Raw genomic sequence first — 16557 nt, forward strand, 5'->3', positions numbered from 1 at the left:
CATCTGGACTAGATTTATCATTTGAAATAAATCATTTCCAGATAATTTATTCAGAGAAAGCTTTTTGGGGGCTGGACTTTGAAAGGTGGTTAAGTTTAGATACACCTGGAGGATGGAATGATTTGTCTAAGAAGACACAAATATATGTCAGAGGGAGGACATGAACCCAGATCTTCCCAAACCAACCCTCTATCCACCATATTATATTGCAATTTGTTCTCATTTTCCAGATAAGAATACTGAGGTTCAGAGAGTTAAGAAATTCTGCACTTGGTTTTAAAACCACATCTCTTGACTATAAATCTAATATTTTTTCTAGTGTTCTTCACCCTTATCCAAGGAAAGCTTGAACCAATTTAATAGAGAAGAAAATGCTATGGAGAACAAAAGCAATAACTAAGGGGGAATACTTCAATCCATTCACTATCCTCTCAGAACTTACAAATATGGCCTTTTCTAGCTTCTACTAGTTATTATTATTTTTCATTTTTGTTTTCGTTACTATTATTTTCAATAGAGTTTTGCATTTTACTGATGCATGTGCATTAGATGGTTTTCTCCCCTTACAATGTGAGATTCCCAGAATTAAAGGCTAGGTCTTATCCTTCTTCTGTATCACTCTACATGTAATATAAGAATGATGCCATAGCTAAAACTATGAATCAACTGGAATAATTTATAAGGAATTTAGTAGAGCTTTGATTAACTGAAGGTAGATTCCTTTCCAAAGCCCTGTATGTTGTTAGAACCCATTATCTTTTTTTTCTTTCTTTAGATGGATAACAGCAATTGGACCACTGCTCAAGAGTTTATCTTCTCTATATTCCCTGTGGACTGGGGAAATGCTGTTACTTGCTTTGTCCCACTGCTTTTCATCTATGCCTTCATCCTTATTGGGAACCTGATCATCATTATGGTTGTCCAGCTAAATGTTCACCTCCATACCCCTATGTATTTCTTTATCAGTACTCTCTCTTTCCTGGAGATCTGGTATACCACATCCACTATCCCCATCATGCTGTCAAGCTTACTAAGTGAGAGGAGGAGCATTTCTTTAGATGTTTGTATGGTGCAATTGTATTTCTTCCACTCCACAGGTATCAGTGAAATGTGCCTCTTGGTAGCCATGGCCTTTGATCGTTATTTGGCCATTTGCAAACCCCTTCATTATCCAACCATCATGACTCCCAAATTATGTGTCCAGTTGACTTTGATCTGCTGTGTCTGTGGCTTCATCACACCCCTGCCTGAGGTGGTGTGGATCTCCACACTGCCCTTCTGTGGCTCCAATCACCTGGAGCATGTCTTCTGTGACTTCCTCCCACTCCTCCGTCTAGCCTGCACAGACACCCGGGCCATTGTTCTGATCCAGGTGGTCGATGTGGTCCATGCTGTGGAGATAGTGGCAGACATATTCCTCATCCTCCTTTCTTATGCTGGCATTGTAGCAGTGGTCCTGCGCATCCGTTCTGCAGAGGGTCGACGTAAAGCCTTTTCTACTTGTGCCTCTCACCTGACGGTCGTTTCACTGTTCTTTAGTACAGTGGGGCTCACATATCTCCGTTTCTCTGATACTCACTCCTTAATCTGGGACACAGCCATTGCTTTGTCATTCACAGTTTTGTGCCCATTTTTCAACCCCATTATCTATAGTTTGAGGAACAAAGAGATTAAGGAAGCCATAAAAAAGTACATGAGCCAGTCAAGGATCTTTTTGCACAATAGTTGATATAATCCCTGACACTTAAATGCATTCATGATCTTATCCACATAGGCACACCTGGATCAACATCATTCATTTTATTACTTGCCTATGGATCTCTGTAAGCTTTTCAAACATGGTCAATATAATGAGTGGGAGGCCTTTTTAGTTATTTTTAAAAAATGAAGGGAATTTCAATAAACTCTAAGAGTCAACAATATGCTAAAAAAGAATTCTTTGTTTATGGCATATTTTCAGAAGTCTACATCCACAAAAGTGCATGAGTTCTCTGTAGGATTAACAAAATATAAAACAAAACAAAATAAAATTGTCCACAAAATACAAAGCAACTGACTTTGGTAAATTAATGAACATATGGGTGACCATATATCGGTTAATAAGCGAGTTACTTGCCAATCACCCAGAGTTAAGGTTTAAATAGGGTAAAAAATTTCATGTCATGAATTTTTCATTGCTTGAGTCCTTCCTGTGATGAATTGTTTAGGAAAGGAGGTAGACTGGATAATTGGAGCTAAGGATATCCAAAGATGGGTTAATGTTCCTTCTCCACTACATAGAGTAAAATGGAAGATAGTAACAGTCTCTATGGTGACCAACCTCTAAAAACTAAAAAGCAATTATTAAAACATTTGGATTATGGAAGTGAGGGGGGAAGAGAGAAGTTTAATGGTATCATGGGTTCTTACTTGTTTAGCTACAGAGTGAAGCCTACTCTTCTTTTGTTTTCTTTGTCTTACCAGGTAAAATATTAAATAGCATTTCTTTGCTTTTATTAAGATAAATCACTTTCTTTCTCTAGAATTGCTTTCTTAGATGGAAAAGTAAAGTTAAATAGAGTACTCCTAGGAAAAAACCAAGTATCCAGGCCAGGCCTGGGGATACTGGAGTCTAAGGAATTTTATTCTTCATGAAGTTTTCTCAAGAGCTCTGTGGCTCCCCTTGTCCTTACCTAGTCGGTCAGGGAAAGATGAAGGCACTACATAAAGGAGATGGCATCAGGTGTCCTCCTAAACCTTCATGCTTGGGGATAGTCTTACTGAAAAAAATGATTTTAAAAAGAAGTAGAAAATGTATCTTTGAAAATGTGGAGAGCTTCTGGCCTCCAGACAAAAGGCAAACAAGAAAAGGCATTATTTCTAGGGCTAGGTGTAAGAAGAATCAGATTTGTCCTGCTTGGTCCTAAGGACAGAAATAGAAGCTTGTGAAAAACTGATCAAGTAGAAAGAAGTCTGAACTTAGAGTTGTGAACCCATTTGGAATCTATTAATTAGTATTGGCTTGAGCTGGGGCAAGTCACCTAGCCATTTTGGACCCTAGTTTACACATGTGAAAAAGTGAGGAATTTGGGTGAGATGACCTCTAAGGTTAGATCTACATTCCCATCAGCCTAAATTTCTGATATATGCATAGAAGACATTTTTTTTTCAAATCTAGCAGTTAGAGTTCTCCAAATGGGGCAGTTTGGAGACTGAGGCACTCTTCTCTCTTCCCTTTTCACCCCCAAGTATCTCCTCCTCAGTGACTTGACTGAAAGGCTTTTGTCTTTAAACTGCCATGCATTCCAATAATGTTTGACTTAAACTTGCTTGCTAGTTTTATGCAAGCTGTAATATTTTATATAAATGCTGTTTCCTCTATAAAATAAAATTTCCCTCAAGGTCAGGGAGTTTCATTTTTGTCTTCATATCCTCAGTGCCTAGTGCAATGCCTGTTATATAGCAGAGGCTTAACAAATGCTTGTCAATTAAGCTTTATTGTAGAAGAGTAGCCCAACTATTTCAAATCAGATAGCCCTTTGGTGACCAGTGGAGATAATTCAGTCTTTAGGAAGACTATATCACTCTTATACCAGAGAGGAATTGTGATAAGCTGCTAAGATGGTGGCTCAATGTGGTGCTTCAGCTATCACATTCCCTCATTTAGCTTCTTTTCTCTAGGCTTAAGGAAAGTAGTGCAAAACAATCCAATTCAGAAAAAAGATTTGTTAAGTCCCTTCTATTTGTTGGGTGCTCTGCTAAATTCTGGGAATACAAATAAGAAAAAGAAAGACAGTGCTTGTCCTCTAGGAGCTTACAGGGTAAAAGAGGGGAGACAACACCAAAAGGAGGCAAGAAAAAGGTTGAGAGCAAAGGGGATATCAAGGGGTACCCAGCAGAAGTGCATCTTGTTCCACCAAGTCATAAAAAAGAACAGATGTGGAATGGAGTGAGCCCCACAGTCCAGTTTCTGTAGTCAAAAGGAAAGTACTGGGAAGTCTGGTACTTTACCTTCTAGCCCTTCAATCAGAAGGGAAAGGAGGCTGAGGGAAGTGGTGTCAGTCAAGGCTTGAGTTAGCAGCATAGCATTGAGATTAGAAGTGATGAGTTTAATAGGAGAGTCATCTTTTTTCTTGCAGCTGAAAAAACAGGGAGGGCAGCAGATGCAGAGTGGAGATAGGCAAAAGTCCATTGGGACTATTTATATTACTGAGTATCTCTACTTTAGTGCCACAAGCATCACACTTTCATATGTTGGCCTACTTTCTACTTTTCCACCATTGGTGTCCACTTGTGGCTACAAGAAGCTGTAGTATGTGCAGTGGTCACACCTCAATAAACCACCTTGGCAAATAGACTAAGTCAGATTGAGGGTAATGAACAGCCCTCAAACTTGTCAGAGAGTTAGGGTGTTTCTACCCCATGTATATGAAGACTTCCCTGGTGAAAGGGGCAGGTGAGACCAATTTGTTCCAACAGCCAGGAAGGTGGCTGAAGTAGGCATTGAGGAGCACTGAAAGCTTGGTCAGACATCAAAGAAGTCAACGTCATTCACCATATCTTGGGCCATCACTAATCATCCTGACTTTTGTCTTGCCACCATACTTCACTGATTCTAGAAGAAAGAGTGAGGCTAATGACTTTGTGTGACTGCCTCACTAGAATCTAATTCGCATACAACTCAAGAGATCACCCCATGAAGATCCTCTTTGAAAACCAAAGGCAAACAACAGCATCTTATCAGGACCCAGGCACAAGGCACACTGTATAAGGTTTTCTTGTGATTCCTCATTAAATTGCTAAAGATCTACAGCCCTTTTATGATTACTCATGCCAGACTACTATGGCTACTTTTTATAATAATGATGATGATAATGGTGATAACTAATGTAGTAATTAATATTCCTATAGTGCTTTAAGGGTTGCAAAGTGCTTTCTTATATTATCTAAATCATCTTCATGACACTCCTGTGATGTAGAGGGCTATTATTCTTCCAGTTTTACAGTTGAGAAAACAGGGCCTTACCCAGGGTCACAAAAATAATTAGTATCAAAGGTGGAATTCAAACTCAGGATTTCTGAAGCCCAGCACTCTATCCACTCTGCCACTTAGCTGAGGACTGTCATTATCCTAAGGCCTCTGACACAGACCAGGCTTGAAAGAATAGTGAAGGGTTGAGTGGAGGATATAAAATATATAGTTACTATTAACCATATGACAGTCATCTTTGCAAAGTCCTTTAAAATATGCTGTGTCAAAAACTTCAAATAGCTTTCAGTATCATCAGATGCTTAAGAATTCTCTTTCTGTCTCTGTCTCTCTCTCTTTCTTTCTCTGTCTCTCTGTCTCTGTCTCTGTCTGTCTGTCTCTCTCTTTCTCTCTCTCTCTCTCTTTCTCTTTCTCTCTCTCTCATACACACACACACACACACACACACACACACACACACACACACATATACACACACAGGAGAACAGACGAACAGACACAAATACAGGAAAGATTAGCATACTTCCCAGAATTTCAATGCTCTGCCATACAAAAGATCTACTAGGTCACTTATTATCTTCTGTCAAAAGATAATATTATCCAGTATAATAGGTAGGTTAGAGATACCAGCCCAGAGGCCTACGCTCTTCTTGCTTTCTTTGTTGTTTATAGGTAACTATAGAGTGGGAAAGAGGCTGATGACCTTCCTTAGACTGACCAAAATTGTTTACTTCTCTTCTCATTGCTCAAATGCCCTGTCTCCAAATTCTAAAGCAATTCAAGCTGCATGGTGAAGAAATTCATGTTATTTCCCAGATATACAGATCTAAGAGAGATGAAGCATTGCCATTTCCTTTAGCATCATAGATGGAACTCAAAATACATGTTCCGCTTGTATTAATATATGAAAAGCAGGATGATATCATTTTTTTAAAAGTAGGAAATTCTCATGTGTGGGAAAGATCAGCAACCTTAAACAAAAAGCAAAACAATATTTTCCTCATGCTCTTGAAAAGTTTGATATTTGCACATTGTCAATAATTGCCTTTAGGAAGCAAGTGTTTAAATTATTCTAAAGAATTAAGTGCCATGCACTCATTTTCAAGTTTTAAATTTCAAAATATTCATCCCCAAAACTTATCACTATTAACACATCTCTGCTGGCCACCATACAAACAAAATATTTAAATATTATCTATTATTTTATTGAGGAGGAAAGAAATGTCAAGACATGAAAAGACATCCTATAGTAATTAACAGATTAATTAACAACTAACAAGTGTGAAGGGTTAAATTTTGGGAGGTAGGAGTTTGAATGAAAGCTAGTGCGCAGCTTATTAAACACAAAACACTTAGTTTATTATAGGAAAGAGGAAAGTGAAAGTAATCTTACAATAGCTTGTAACTATACCCCAGATCTCAATCCAAACTAAATTTCTCTAAAATCTATCTACCTCAGAGGGAAGTATCTTCTGTTAGGCCAAAGCCCTCGCCTACTCTCCTACTCACTATCTAATCATATAACCACTACCTATCTACCTTATCTACCCAAGTTATTAATAATCAATAAAAGGATATTGAGCCCTTAATTCCATTCTCTGTTTCCAACCAGAGAGAGTGCTAGTAGTACACCCTCTCCCCAGGAGACCCAGAGACAAAAAGCCCCTTTGCAACTCTGCAACTGACTATCTCCCTCTTGGCCACAGCCTTGTAGCTGTCACTAACTTATAACCTGCACAGTAGTGGGTCTCTAACTGAAAAATATCATTGCTCCTTTTCCTCTTAAATATGAAAAAGAGAGAAATTATTAAAAACTCTCTTAACACAAGCAGAACAAAAATATAGTACCTAAATTTAACAATGATAATAATCTACCTTTTTGATTGACATTTCTCCACAAATAATTCTATTCCAATAAAAAATTGTCATTATCATTATTGAGCACTAATACTGAACATTTAAAAAGGACTTAAATTTGTCTGAGGATCAGTGTAAAGGACAGCAACTGTTTAGCCTGGATAAGAGAAGATTCAGGTAGACAGGAAACTGTCTTCATTAAGTATTAGTAGGGCTGCCATATGCAAGAAAAATTCAATTTAAAAATAAGAAAACAAAATGAAGAGTAATGGGTATAACTGTGAATGACATGTGGTCACCCATAAAAAGGAAGTGGAACACAGAAAGAAATAGAAACTGGAATACAGAAAATTTGGCTTAAAAGAGATACACTTAAAACAGAAAGGCACATATACACACAAGGAGTTAGAATAAAAGACTGGAACAGAAACTATTTTGTTTCAGCTGAAGTTAAAAAGACAGGGGCCTTATCCATCATGATCTCAGACAAAGCAATATCAAAAATAGACCTAATTAAAAGAGATAATAGGGATAATGTTATTTTGCTAAAAGGTACCATAGACAATGTTGTAATATCAAAAAAATTTACTACGAGTTTCTCTGATAAAGACCTCATCTTTTAAATGTGTAGGAAACTAAGTCAAATTCACAAAAATAACTGTCATTCTTTTCTTAATAAAAGGTCAAAGGACAGATGGTTTTTAGAAGAATTCAAAGTATGAAAAATTGTTCTTAATCACTAATGATTAGAAAAATGCACATTAAAATGACCCTGAGAAGGATCACTTCACACATATCAGAAATGACAAGTGTGGAGGGGATAAGGGAAAATAGGAACATTAATGAACTATTAGCAGAGCTGTGAACTAGTCCAACCATTCTGAAGAATGATTTGAAATTGTGTTCAAAGGGCTAGGAAATTGCATGCCATTTGACCTGCAATACCACCATTACATGTGTACCCCAAAGAGATAAAAGAGATAAAAATATTTTTAGCATCTCTTTTTGTGGGGGTAAAGAATTTGAAATAAAGGAAATGCTCATCAACCAAACAAGTTGTGGTATAGGATTGTGTGATGGAATATTATTGTGCTCTAAGAAATGATGAGAGCAGGGGTTGGTTTCAGAAAAGCCTAGAAAGATCTGTATGAACTCATTCACAGAACCAGGAGATCATTGTGCACAGAAAAGCAATATTGTTATGATGATCAATTGTGAAAAACATAGCTGCTCTGATCAATACAATACAATACAATACAATACAATACAATACAATACAATACAATACAATACAATTATCCAAGATATTCCAAAGAACCTGTGATGAGAAATGTTATTTATTTCTTTAGTTCATTAGTTCCCCCTACCAGAGGGGGAACTAATGAACTCTGAATGCAAATTGAAGTATAATTTTTAAAATTTCTTTATTTTTCTTGTTTTTTTTTACACTGTGGCTAACATAGAAACATGCTTAGAATGATTTCACATATGTGATTGATACCAAATTGCTTGCTTTTTCAGGGGGGAGAGGAGAGACAGGAAAAAGGGAGAAAAACTTAGAACTTAAAAATATTTCAAATACTTAACATTTTAAATACCAACCATAAATAAAGAATATATTAATTAAAGGAAATAAAGAATAAGGCAGAAACAAATTTAGGTTTGATGTCAGGAAATTTTTTTCTAACAATTAGAGGTCAAAATAAAACATTTTGCCTTAAGTGGAGGGTGGTTTTTAGAAGTAATCAGACAGAGACTAAATATACATTTATTAGCTGTGATATAATGGATATTACATTCAGATATGAAATGTATTAGACAGCTACTAAAATCCCTTTCAACTCTCAGATTCTATAATTCAATCAAAACTGTTCAGCCACATTATATCCACAAAACTTTTATATTATGTCAGAAGTGTAGCAATCAATTATATGAAATATATCACATTACAAAAGCAGACTATTTGCTGATCTTACATTCAGGACCAATATCTATATGCCACAAAGAAGTGAATGTGTTTGTGTGTGAGATTTCATCAGTACACGAACCCCCTCTTACCGGAACTCTTTTCATCAATGTATATTCAAAGCTTTAATATAACTCAGTTTTACAAAGTTGCCTACTGTTAAGTAACATGCTCTTGGTCGACTTGAAGACTCCTGGTGGGTCTGCCTGCTTCATGTATCTTGCCATTTAAATCCATCCATTAAACCACAAAAATGATTTTCCTAAAACATGAGTCTGAACATGTTACTCCTTTACTCAATGAACCCCAGTGGCTCTCTTTTGCTTCCAGGATCAAATACAAAAAGAAAAAAAATGCCATTCAGAATCATTCCTAACCTAGCCCCCTCCTATCTTTACATTCTTCTTTTAACTTATTCCCCTACAGATACTCTTGGATTCAGTGACACTGGCCTCCTGAATGTTCCACAAATATGACACTCCATCTTTCTGCTCTGGGCATTTTTTCTGAATGTTCTTGGAACGCATTCCCTCCTCAAATATGCCTACTGACTTTTCCTGGCTTTAAAAAAAATCCTGGCTATCTTTCCATCTTTTACAGGAAGCCTTTCCCATCTCTTCTTAATTCTAGTGTCTTCCTTCTGTTAATTATTTTCTGTTTATCCTATTTGTAACTTGCTTTGTCTATATTTATCATTCTCTCTAATTAGAATGTAATTATTTAATAATTAATTAATTGGTTTATTTGTTACATTAAAATTCTCAGATATCTCCCTCCCTCCTTCCCCTCCTCACATTAGAGAAGGCATCATTTGACAAAAAGATATATGCGTATATGAAACTATGTCTTGATTATTTCTATTTATCAATTCTTTCTCTGGAGGTGGACAAATGCTATTCTTCAAATAATATTTATGTTGCTGTATATAATATTGTCTTGGTTCTGATTTTTCACTCTTCATAATTTCATGTAGATCTTTCTAGGTTTTTAGAAATTAAACTGTTCATCATTTCTTATGTTTCAGTAGTATGTCATCACAATCATATACCACAACTTGTTTAGTCATCCCCTAACAAGTAGACATTCCCTCAATTTCCCATTATTTGATATCATAAATGGAATTGCTATAAATATTTTAGAACATATAGCTCCTTTTCTTTTTCTCCTGATACCTTTAAGAAATAAATCTAACAGTAGCATTCTGGGACCAAATGGTATATGTAGTTTTATAATTTGTCAAGGATAATTCTAGATCCAAAGGTCCTTGAGTGCAGTGACTATCTTTTTTCCTCTTTTTGAATCTCCTGCACTTAGCAAAATGCCAAAAGGCAAGAACTTAATAAGTGTTTATTGACCAATCAATTGACTGAAAAGGACCAGGAAAGTCTTCTTGCAAGAAGTTAGGACTTCAGCTGAAATGTGAAAGAAGCCAGGGAAGCTAGTATGTGTAGAAAAAGAGGGGGGAAATATTGGCATGGGAAACAGCTAGCAAAAATGTAGTCAGGAGATAAAGTCTCTTATTACTTGATCCTGGAAGTGAGGGGGATCCACTGGAGTTTACTGAGTAGAAAGTTGGTTTGGGGAGGAGAAGATGGAGCATGCTTAGACCTGTGCTGTAGGAAAATCACTTACAGTTGAGTGGAGGATGGATTGGAACGGAGAGAGACTTGCAACAGATACATTTACCATCAGGTAACTACAATCATCCAGACATGAGGTGATAATGACCTGTACAAAGGTGTTGTCAATGTTAGAGGAAAGATGGGCCACATAAGAGAGATGTTACAAAGGTAGAAAGATAAGACTTAGAAAGAGATTAGGTATGGGATAAGAGGAAGGGAGAAGTTTAGGATAAGAACTAAGTTTTAAACCTGTTTGAGAGAGAGTGTGGTAAAGGATAATGCATTCATATTTGAGCATGTTGAGTTTAAGATGTCTAGAGAATATCTAGTTCAAAATAGTTGGAAATGTGAGACTGGAGGTGAGGAGTGAAATTAGGGCTAGATAATAATTTGAGTTTAAGGATGACAATTAAATTCATGGGAGCTGATGAGATCACAAAGCAAATAGTATAGGTGGAAAAGATGAGAAGCCATGTCATAACCCTGAAAAACATTCACATTTGGGTGGTATGAAGATCCAGGAAAGGAAACTGAGAAGGAATGGTTAAGCCATAGGATTAGAAGCAAGAAAGAACAAGATCAAGAAAACTGTTCTCTTCCTGGCCTTGTCCCTGACTTTCTATTCTTAAAAACCATGATTTCTCTATTGCTGGCTTGTTATGAAATTTTCCTTAGTTTGGGGGGGCCTCCTTTCCCTGGAACAATCTAGCACACTTGCATCTTGCTCACCCTGGAATATTCCTCCATAATATTTGTATCCTTCACCACCACATTCTCCCATTGGTACTTTCCTAGGAGGAAGGACTTGGGCAAGCCTGTCTTTGTTTTCTTCCCCATCCCCTTCCTAATTTTCTTGACTTCAAAATCAATCCCCCATGACAAGTTATTTCCTAGTTATATCCTCCTTTCCCTCTTTTCTGCTTTTTGTACGTTGTCTTCTCCAATTAGAATTAACCTCTTTGAGGACAAGGGATTGTCTTCCTTTTTGTTTATATTTATATTTTTAGCAGTTAACACAGTGCCTGGACCATAATAAATAATCCATTTTTTCTTCCTCCCTTCCTTTCATCCTTCTTTCCTTCCTTCCAGTATATCAAGGAGAAGAGGATGATCAACTGTGTTAAAGGCTGAAGAAAAGTCAATAAAGATGAAATCTGAGAAAAGGCCATTAAATTTAGCAATTAAGATATTGTTAATAATTTTGGGAAAAGCTGATTCAGTTACATGATTAAGTCAAACATCAGATTATAAACAGTTAAGAGTGTGAGAAGAAAGGAAGTGGGAAAACCTATTATAAGTGATCTTTTCAAGGGATTTAGCAACAAAATAGGGGAGTGAGGATATAGAATGGTAGCTGGTGGGAATGCATGGATAAAGTGAGAGATTTTTCAGGATGGGAGAGAGATGAGCATTGCTGAAGGTATCAGGGAAGCAGAGAATGGACAAAGAAAAATTAAATATAAGAGAATGGGGATGATAGAAGACACAATCTACTAGAACCGACAGGATGGAATGGGATCACTTGTGCATGTAGAAGGACTTGCCTTGGCACAGAGAAGGCCCATTTCTTTATATGAGTCAAGGATAAAGGAAGAGAAATTGACCACAAAATCCCTGAACAGTATGACTTGAGGGAGAAGGGAGAAGAAAGAGCTGATAGAGAAAGACCTCATTTTTTTTTCAGGAAAATATGAGCAAAAGCTGAGAGGATAGACTGAGGGTGTGCTGTTGGTGATATAAAAATTTTTGGAAAAGGCACTGTGATGAGTGGGATAGTGAATTGATTAGTGAGGTATAAGAGGGTTTCCTTACTTTATTGAGGGCCCAGTGAAAATATGTGACATAAATTTGTAATGGATCTAGTCAGCATGATGTCAGGTTTTTCTCTAGTTTTCTTCACTATCAAGCATGTAGCTATGAAGGCAAAGGATGCTAAGAGTGTGTGGCAGAACAAGATTTTCAGTAAGGCGGAGAAGAAAGGAAAGTGAAGAATTAATTTGTTCACCAGGGAATCAAGATACAGGAAAAGAGAAGAGGATATAAGAGAATGGATTCACCCAAACTTTCCACAGTGTCAAAGACAAAAATCACTGGAAATATGAGAAGGAGCAAATTTGTATTCATGCCTGCTGGGCAAACATTTATGAGTCTGGAGGACAGTGGGAGCTATACCAGAAAGGAGAGGATTCAGATCAGAAGCCTGTTCCAGTGTTTAGCCAAAATTTTCAAAGTTCACGGAAAATCTGAAGTAGTCTCTTCTACATACCAATATGAGGTCCTCCTCTGGAGAGGCTAGCAATAGCACCTGCTAGGAACCCCAAAAACTGTAGGAAGAGCAATATATCAGAGCTACCTAAGAAATAAACAGGAGGAGGAGTAACAATAAACATTGCCAGCTAGAAACTGGTTGAGGAATGACAGGTGACACCTTCTATGAACTATAGAAAGCTCCTAGAGAGAGGTAAGATATTCTGGGAACTGAGCCCTGCCTGGGGTGCGATTACTGAATCCATCCAGGTCTCTGGGAATAGACTGCTCATCAGTAGGTAGTATTATATATTCTGTAGACTCAAATAAAAATATTCTTTATTTTCTTTGACCTTTAAATAAACTTCTCTTCTTTAATCTTTGTGTACTGAATGGTTGTAAAGAGAGATGGTAACAATACCCTCTTTAGTTTTAGATTAGAAGGTGGCATGAATGATCTTCTGACACAAGGTTTTACTGAAGTATATATGTTGAAATCAATACAGAGGCACACAAACAAATTGATGTATGTGATGACTGATAAAAATATGTATTTTAAAAGCTTATAGAATGAAAAACAAACCCTTTAAATTATAAACTGATTATTCTGAGAGAGGGTATCAAAGGTTAGTAGCATGCTTATTTAGCCTTTCTTAGCAGTAATATAATTATCAGCTGAGAAATGTTATTTCTAGTTTTAGAATTGGTGGCAGGCATAATTTCTTGTCTTTCTCACACTAAAATCCATATAAAGCACTAGGTTTCAAAAGACAGGGTCTTAAGAAGTAATGTAAATGAATTTAGATGTTGACTCTACTGCTAATAATAGGATTAGACTTCCTTTAATTCAAAACTGACTTGTTCCCTTAAAAAGGAAGACACCTGCAATGACTATAATAACTAGAGAAGGGTTAAGAAGAAATAAATATTTATTTTAACATACACACACATTTATAAATAGTTATATAGTTATATAGTTATCATCCTTCTCAAGAGGGACTATGTTATTGTTATGAACTTTGATGTGAATTTGAGCCTAATTTGGAAAAGAGACTACCTCCCAGAATCCAGAAGGTGAACTTTTTGGAGAAGACACCACAAAGATGCCTGCAGAGAGCACATGCTGCACTAAAAGATCCAGAGTGAACTTTGGGTGTGCTGAATTTGAACTGGGGGCGGGGGGTTGAATGCATTTTGTTTTGAATGTACACTCTTATGCCAAAGGGGACTGCCTCCTAATTGGCTTTTTGTCAATGCACCTAACATTGGTATTTGTTCTTTTTCTTTCTTTTATTTTTCTCTAATCTCCATATTATTTTAATTTCCCTTTAGAAGATGTAATATTGTATGTACCTCTAATTAAAGTTATATGTTAGTTATGTTTCCATGATCCAATGGGGAGACTCGTCTCCCAAAGGATCATAGGGGGGAATGTGTAGGTGGAAATTTGATGTACCTGAGCATTTACCCAGCATCCTTTTAAGTTATGTGCTCACTTTATGTCATTACATTTGAGAGATAAATTTTGCTGAAACCCAATCAGGGGGGGCTCTTTTTGGACTTTGACTTCGGTAAAGAGTGACAAGTGAGGGTCTCTGGCTGTGTGCTCTGCTCTCATGGCTGAAGGAATCCCTTTCTCTTTTACTTTGTTATTATTAAATCCTATAAATTTAAATACTTGGAGTATTCATTTAATTTTACTCTTACTATATATATATATGTATATATATATATATACAAATATATATATACATACATATACATTTATGCATATATACATATGTGGGGGAGGGCACAGTGGATAGGGTCCTTGGGCTGAAGCCAAGAAGACTCATCTTCATGAGTTCAAATCTAGCCTCAGATGCTTAATAGCTATGTGGCTCTGGGCCAGCCACTTAAGCTCATTTGGCTTAGTTTCCTCATCTGTAAAATGAGCTGGAGAAGGAAATGACAAACCACTCTAGTATCCATGCCAAATAAATCCCAAATGGAGTTAGGTCAAAAAGAGTCAGATAGGACTGAAATGACTAAACAATAGTATGTGTATGTGTGTATGTGTAACATTTAGGATGAGGAGTAGCAAGAATGAAGACTCTAGGAGAGAACCTGAAAAACTGACTATTTTGAAAGCAATAGGCAAAAATTAAAGATTGTCAGTAGGAAGGTTATGTGTGAGGGATTTCCCCGGAAGCCCAATGGCATACTGAAGGGTTACTCTTCACTTTTCCTTGATCTCAACTCCTGGGAAGAGGAGCATAAAGCAGGTTGTCCTTCTGTCTGTCTATCTTTCTATCTCTATTTCATTTCTCTCTCTGTCTGTCTGAGGGTCTCTTATCTCTGTCTTTCTGAATCTTTATTTGTCTGTACTTCCTATTGCCATCCCACCCCTGACAGGAAACAGGGAATTCATATAGATGCATTTCAATGTGGGCCCAAGCAGTTTTGCTAAAGGAAGATGTAAATGTCTTCTGTCTTTAGGGTTATATTCTATATATGCAGCAGTCACTTTGATAACTTGGTTTACTTATTATTAAGCTGGAAACACCTTTGAAAATATATTTGTGTAAGGCTTCATTTCTCAAACATATAGAGAATTGATCCAAATTTATAGAAATACAAAGCATTCTCTAATTGATAAATGGCCAAAGGATATGGATGGGAAGTTCTCATATGAAAAAAATTAAAACCAATTATAGTCATATTAAAAAATGCTCAAAATCACTATTGATTAGAAATTGCAAATTAAAACAACTCTGAGTTACCATCTCACATCAATTATATTGGCTAATTTGATCACAAAGGAAAATGATAAATGTAGGAGGGGATATGGGAAAATTAGGACACTAATATGCTGTTTGGTGGAACTGTGAATTTATGCAACTATTTTGGAGAGCAAAAGGGAGCCATACCCAAAGGGTCATAAGACTATGTATACCCTTTCTCTCAGCAATACAAAAAAAAAATAAAAGTGTCCATCAATTGGGGAATGGCCAGACAAGTTTTGGTATGTGTCTGTAGTGGAATACTATTGTACCATAAGAAATGACAAAAAAGTTGAGCTCAGAATCACCTGGAGAGACTTGTATGAACTGATACAAAGTGAAGTGAGCATAACCAGGAAAATAGGATGTACAGTAACAGAAATGTTGTATAATGATCAACTATTAAGAACTAAACTATTATCAGCAAAACAAGATTCCAAGATAACTCTAAGGGACTCATATTAAAAAAAATGCTGTTAACAGCAAAAGAAGAAATGTTGGAATGTTCGTGCAGATCAAAGCATGCCATCTTTCTCTTTATTTTCTACATGAGTTTTTTATTGTATGATGTGTCTTCTATCTCAGCATGGGAAATATGGAAATATGTATTGTAGGAAAGTACTAACCTACATCAGACTACTTACAAGTTCAGGGAATGGTGAGGGGAGAGAGAATCTGAACTGCAAAGTGTCAGAAAACAAATTTTAATAGTTAATAAGAAGAGAAAATACATTTGTGTGTGTGTGACACTTCATTTCCTCACTAAATTCCTATTCTCTATTATTGAAATTATCTAAGGTAAAGAAAGTATCGGTCCTTAATGAATTTGGTAGAGATACATGGTTAGTACTTGACACATTTCTGGTAGAAACAATGCTATCATAGAATTTTAGAGTAATGAAAGAAATGATCATAATACAGTTCCTATAGTTAAACTTAATTAAGACTTTTAATTTCATTCCTAGCATGATGACCTTAGCTAGCCTTTTCAAATCTGACTTTGTTACTGAAACTATAAATGTAAACTAAGCTATTATTGCCATTGTCTTTCTCTTGGAGTTGCCCTAGTTATAAAATCACATTTCAAGGAAAAAATCTCCATTTGTTTTAAGTAAACCATCATACCTAAATAAA

The 16557-nt window shown here is 36.4% G+C and overlaps 1 protein-coding gene across 1 annotated transcript; it reads left to right on the plus strand.

The window, feature by feature from the left end:
* The first annotated feature begins 775 nt into the window (after positions 1 to 775).
* LOC123246059 (olfactory receptor 6K2-like) lies at positions 776 to 1729 on the plus strand. Its single transcript, XM_044675008.1, has one exon. It carries the CDS (start codon positions 776 to 778, stop codon positions 1727 to 1729), a length of 954 nt encoding a protein of 317 aa, XP_044530943.1.
* The last annotated feature ends 14828 nt before the right edge of the window (positions 1730 to 16557 follow it).

This window comes from Gracilinanus agilis, chromosome 4 (assembly GCF_016433145.1).
Source record: "Gracilinanus agilis isolate LMUSP501 chromosome 4, AgileGrace, whole genome shotgun sequence".
Lineage (NCBI taxonomy): Eukaryota > Metazoa > Chordata > Mammalia > Didelphimorphia > Didelphidae > Gracilinanus > Gracilinanus agilis.

Excerpts from the sequence above, each read along its gene's own strand:
- LOC123246059 (XM_044675008.1), top strand. The coding sequence starts at position 776 with ATGGATAACAGCAATTGGACCACTGCTCAAGAGTTTATCTTCTCTATA.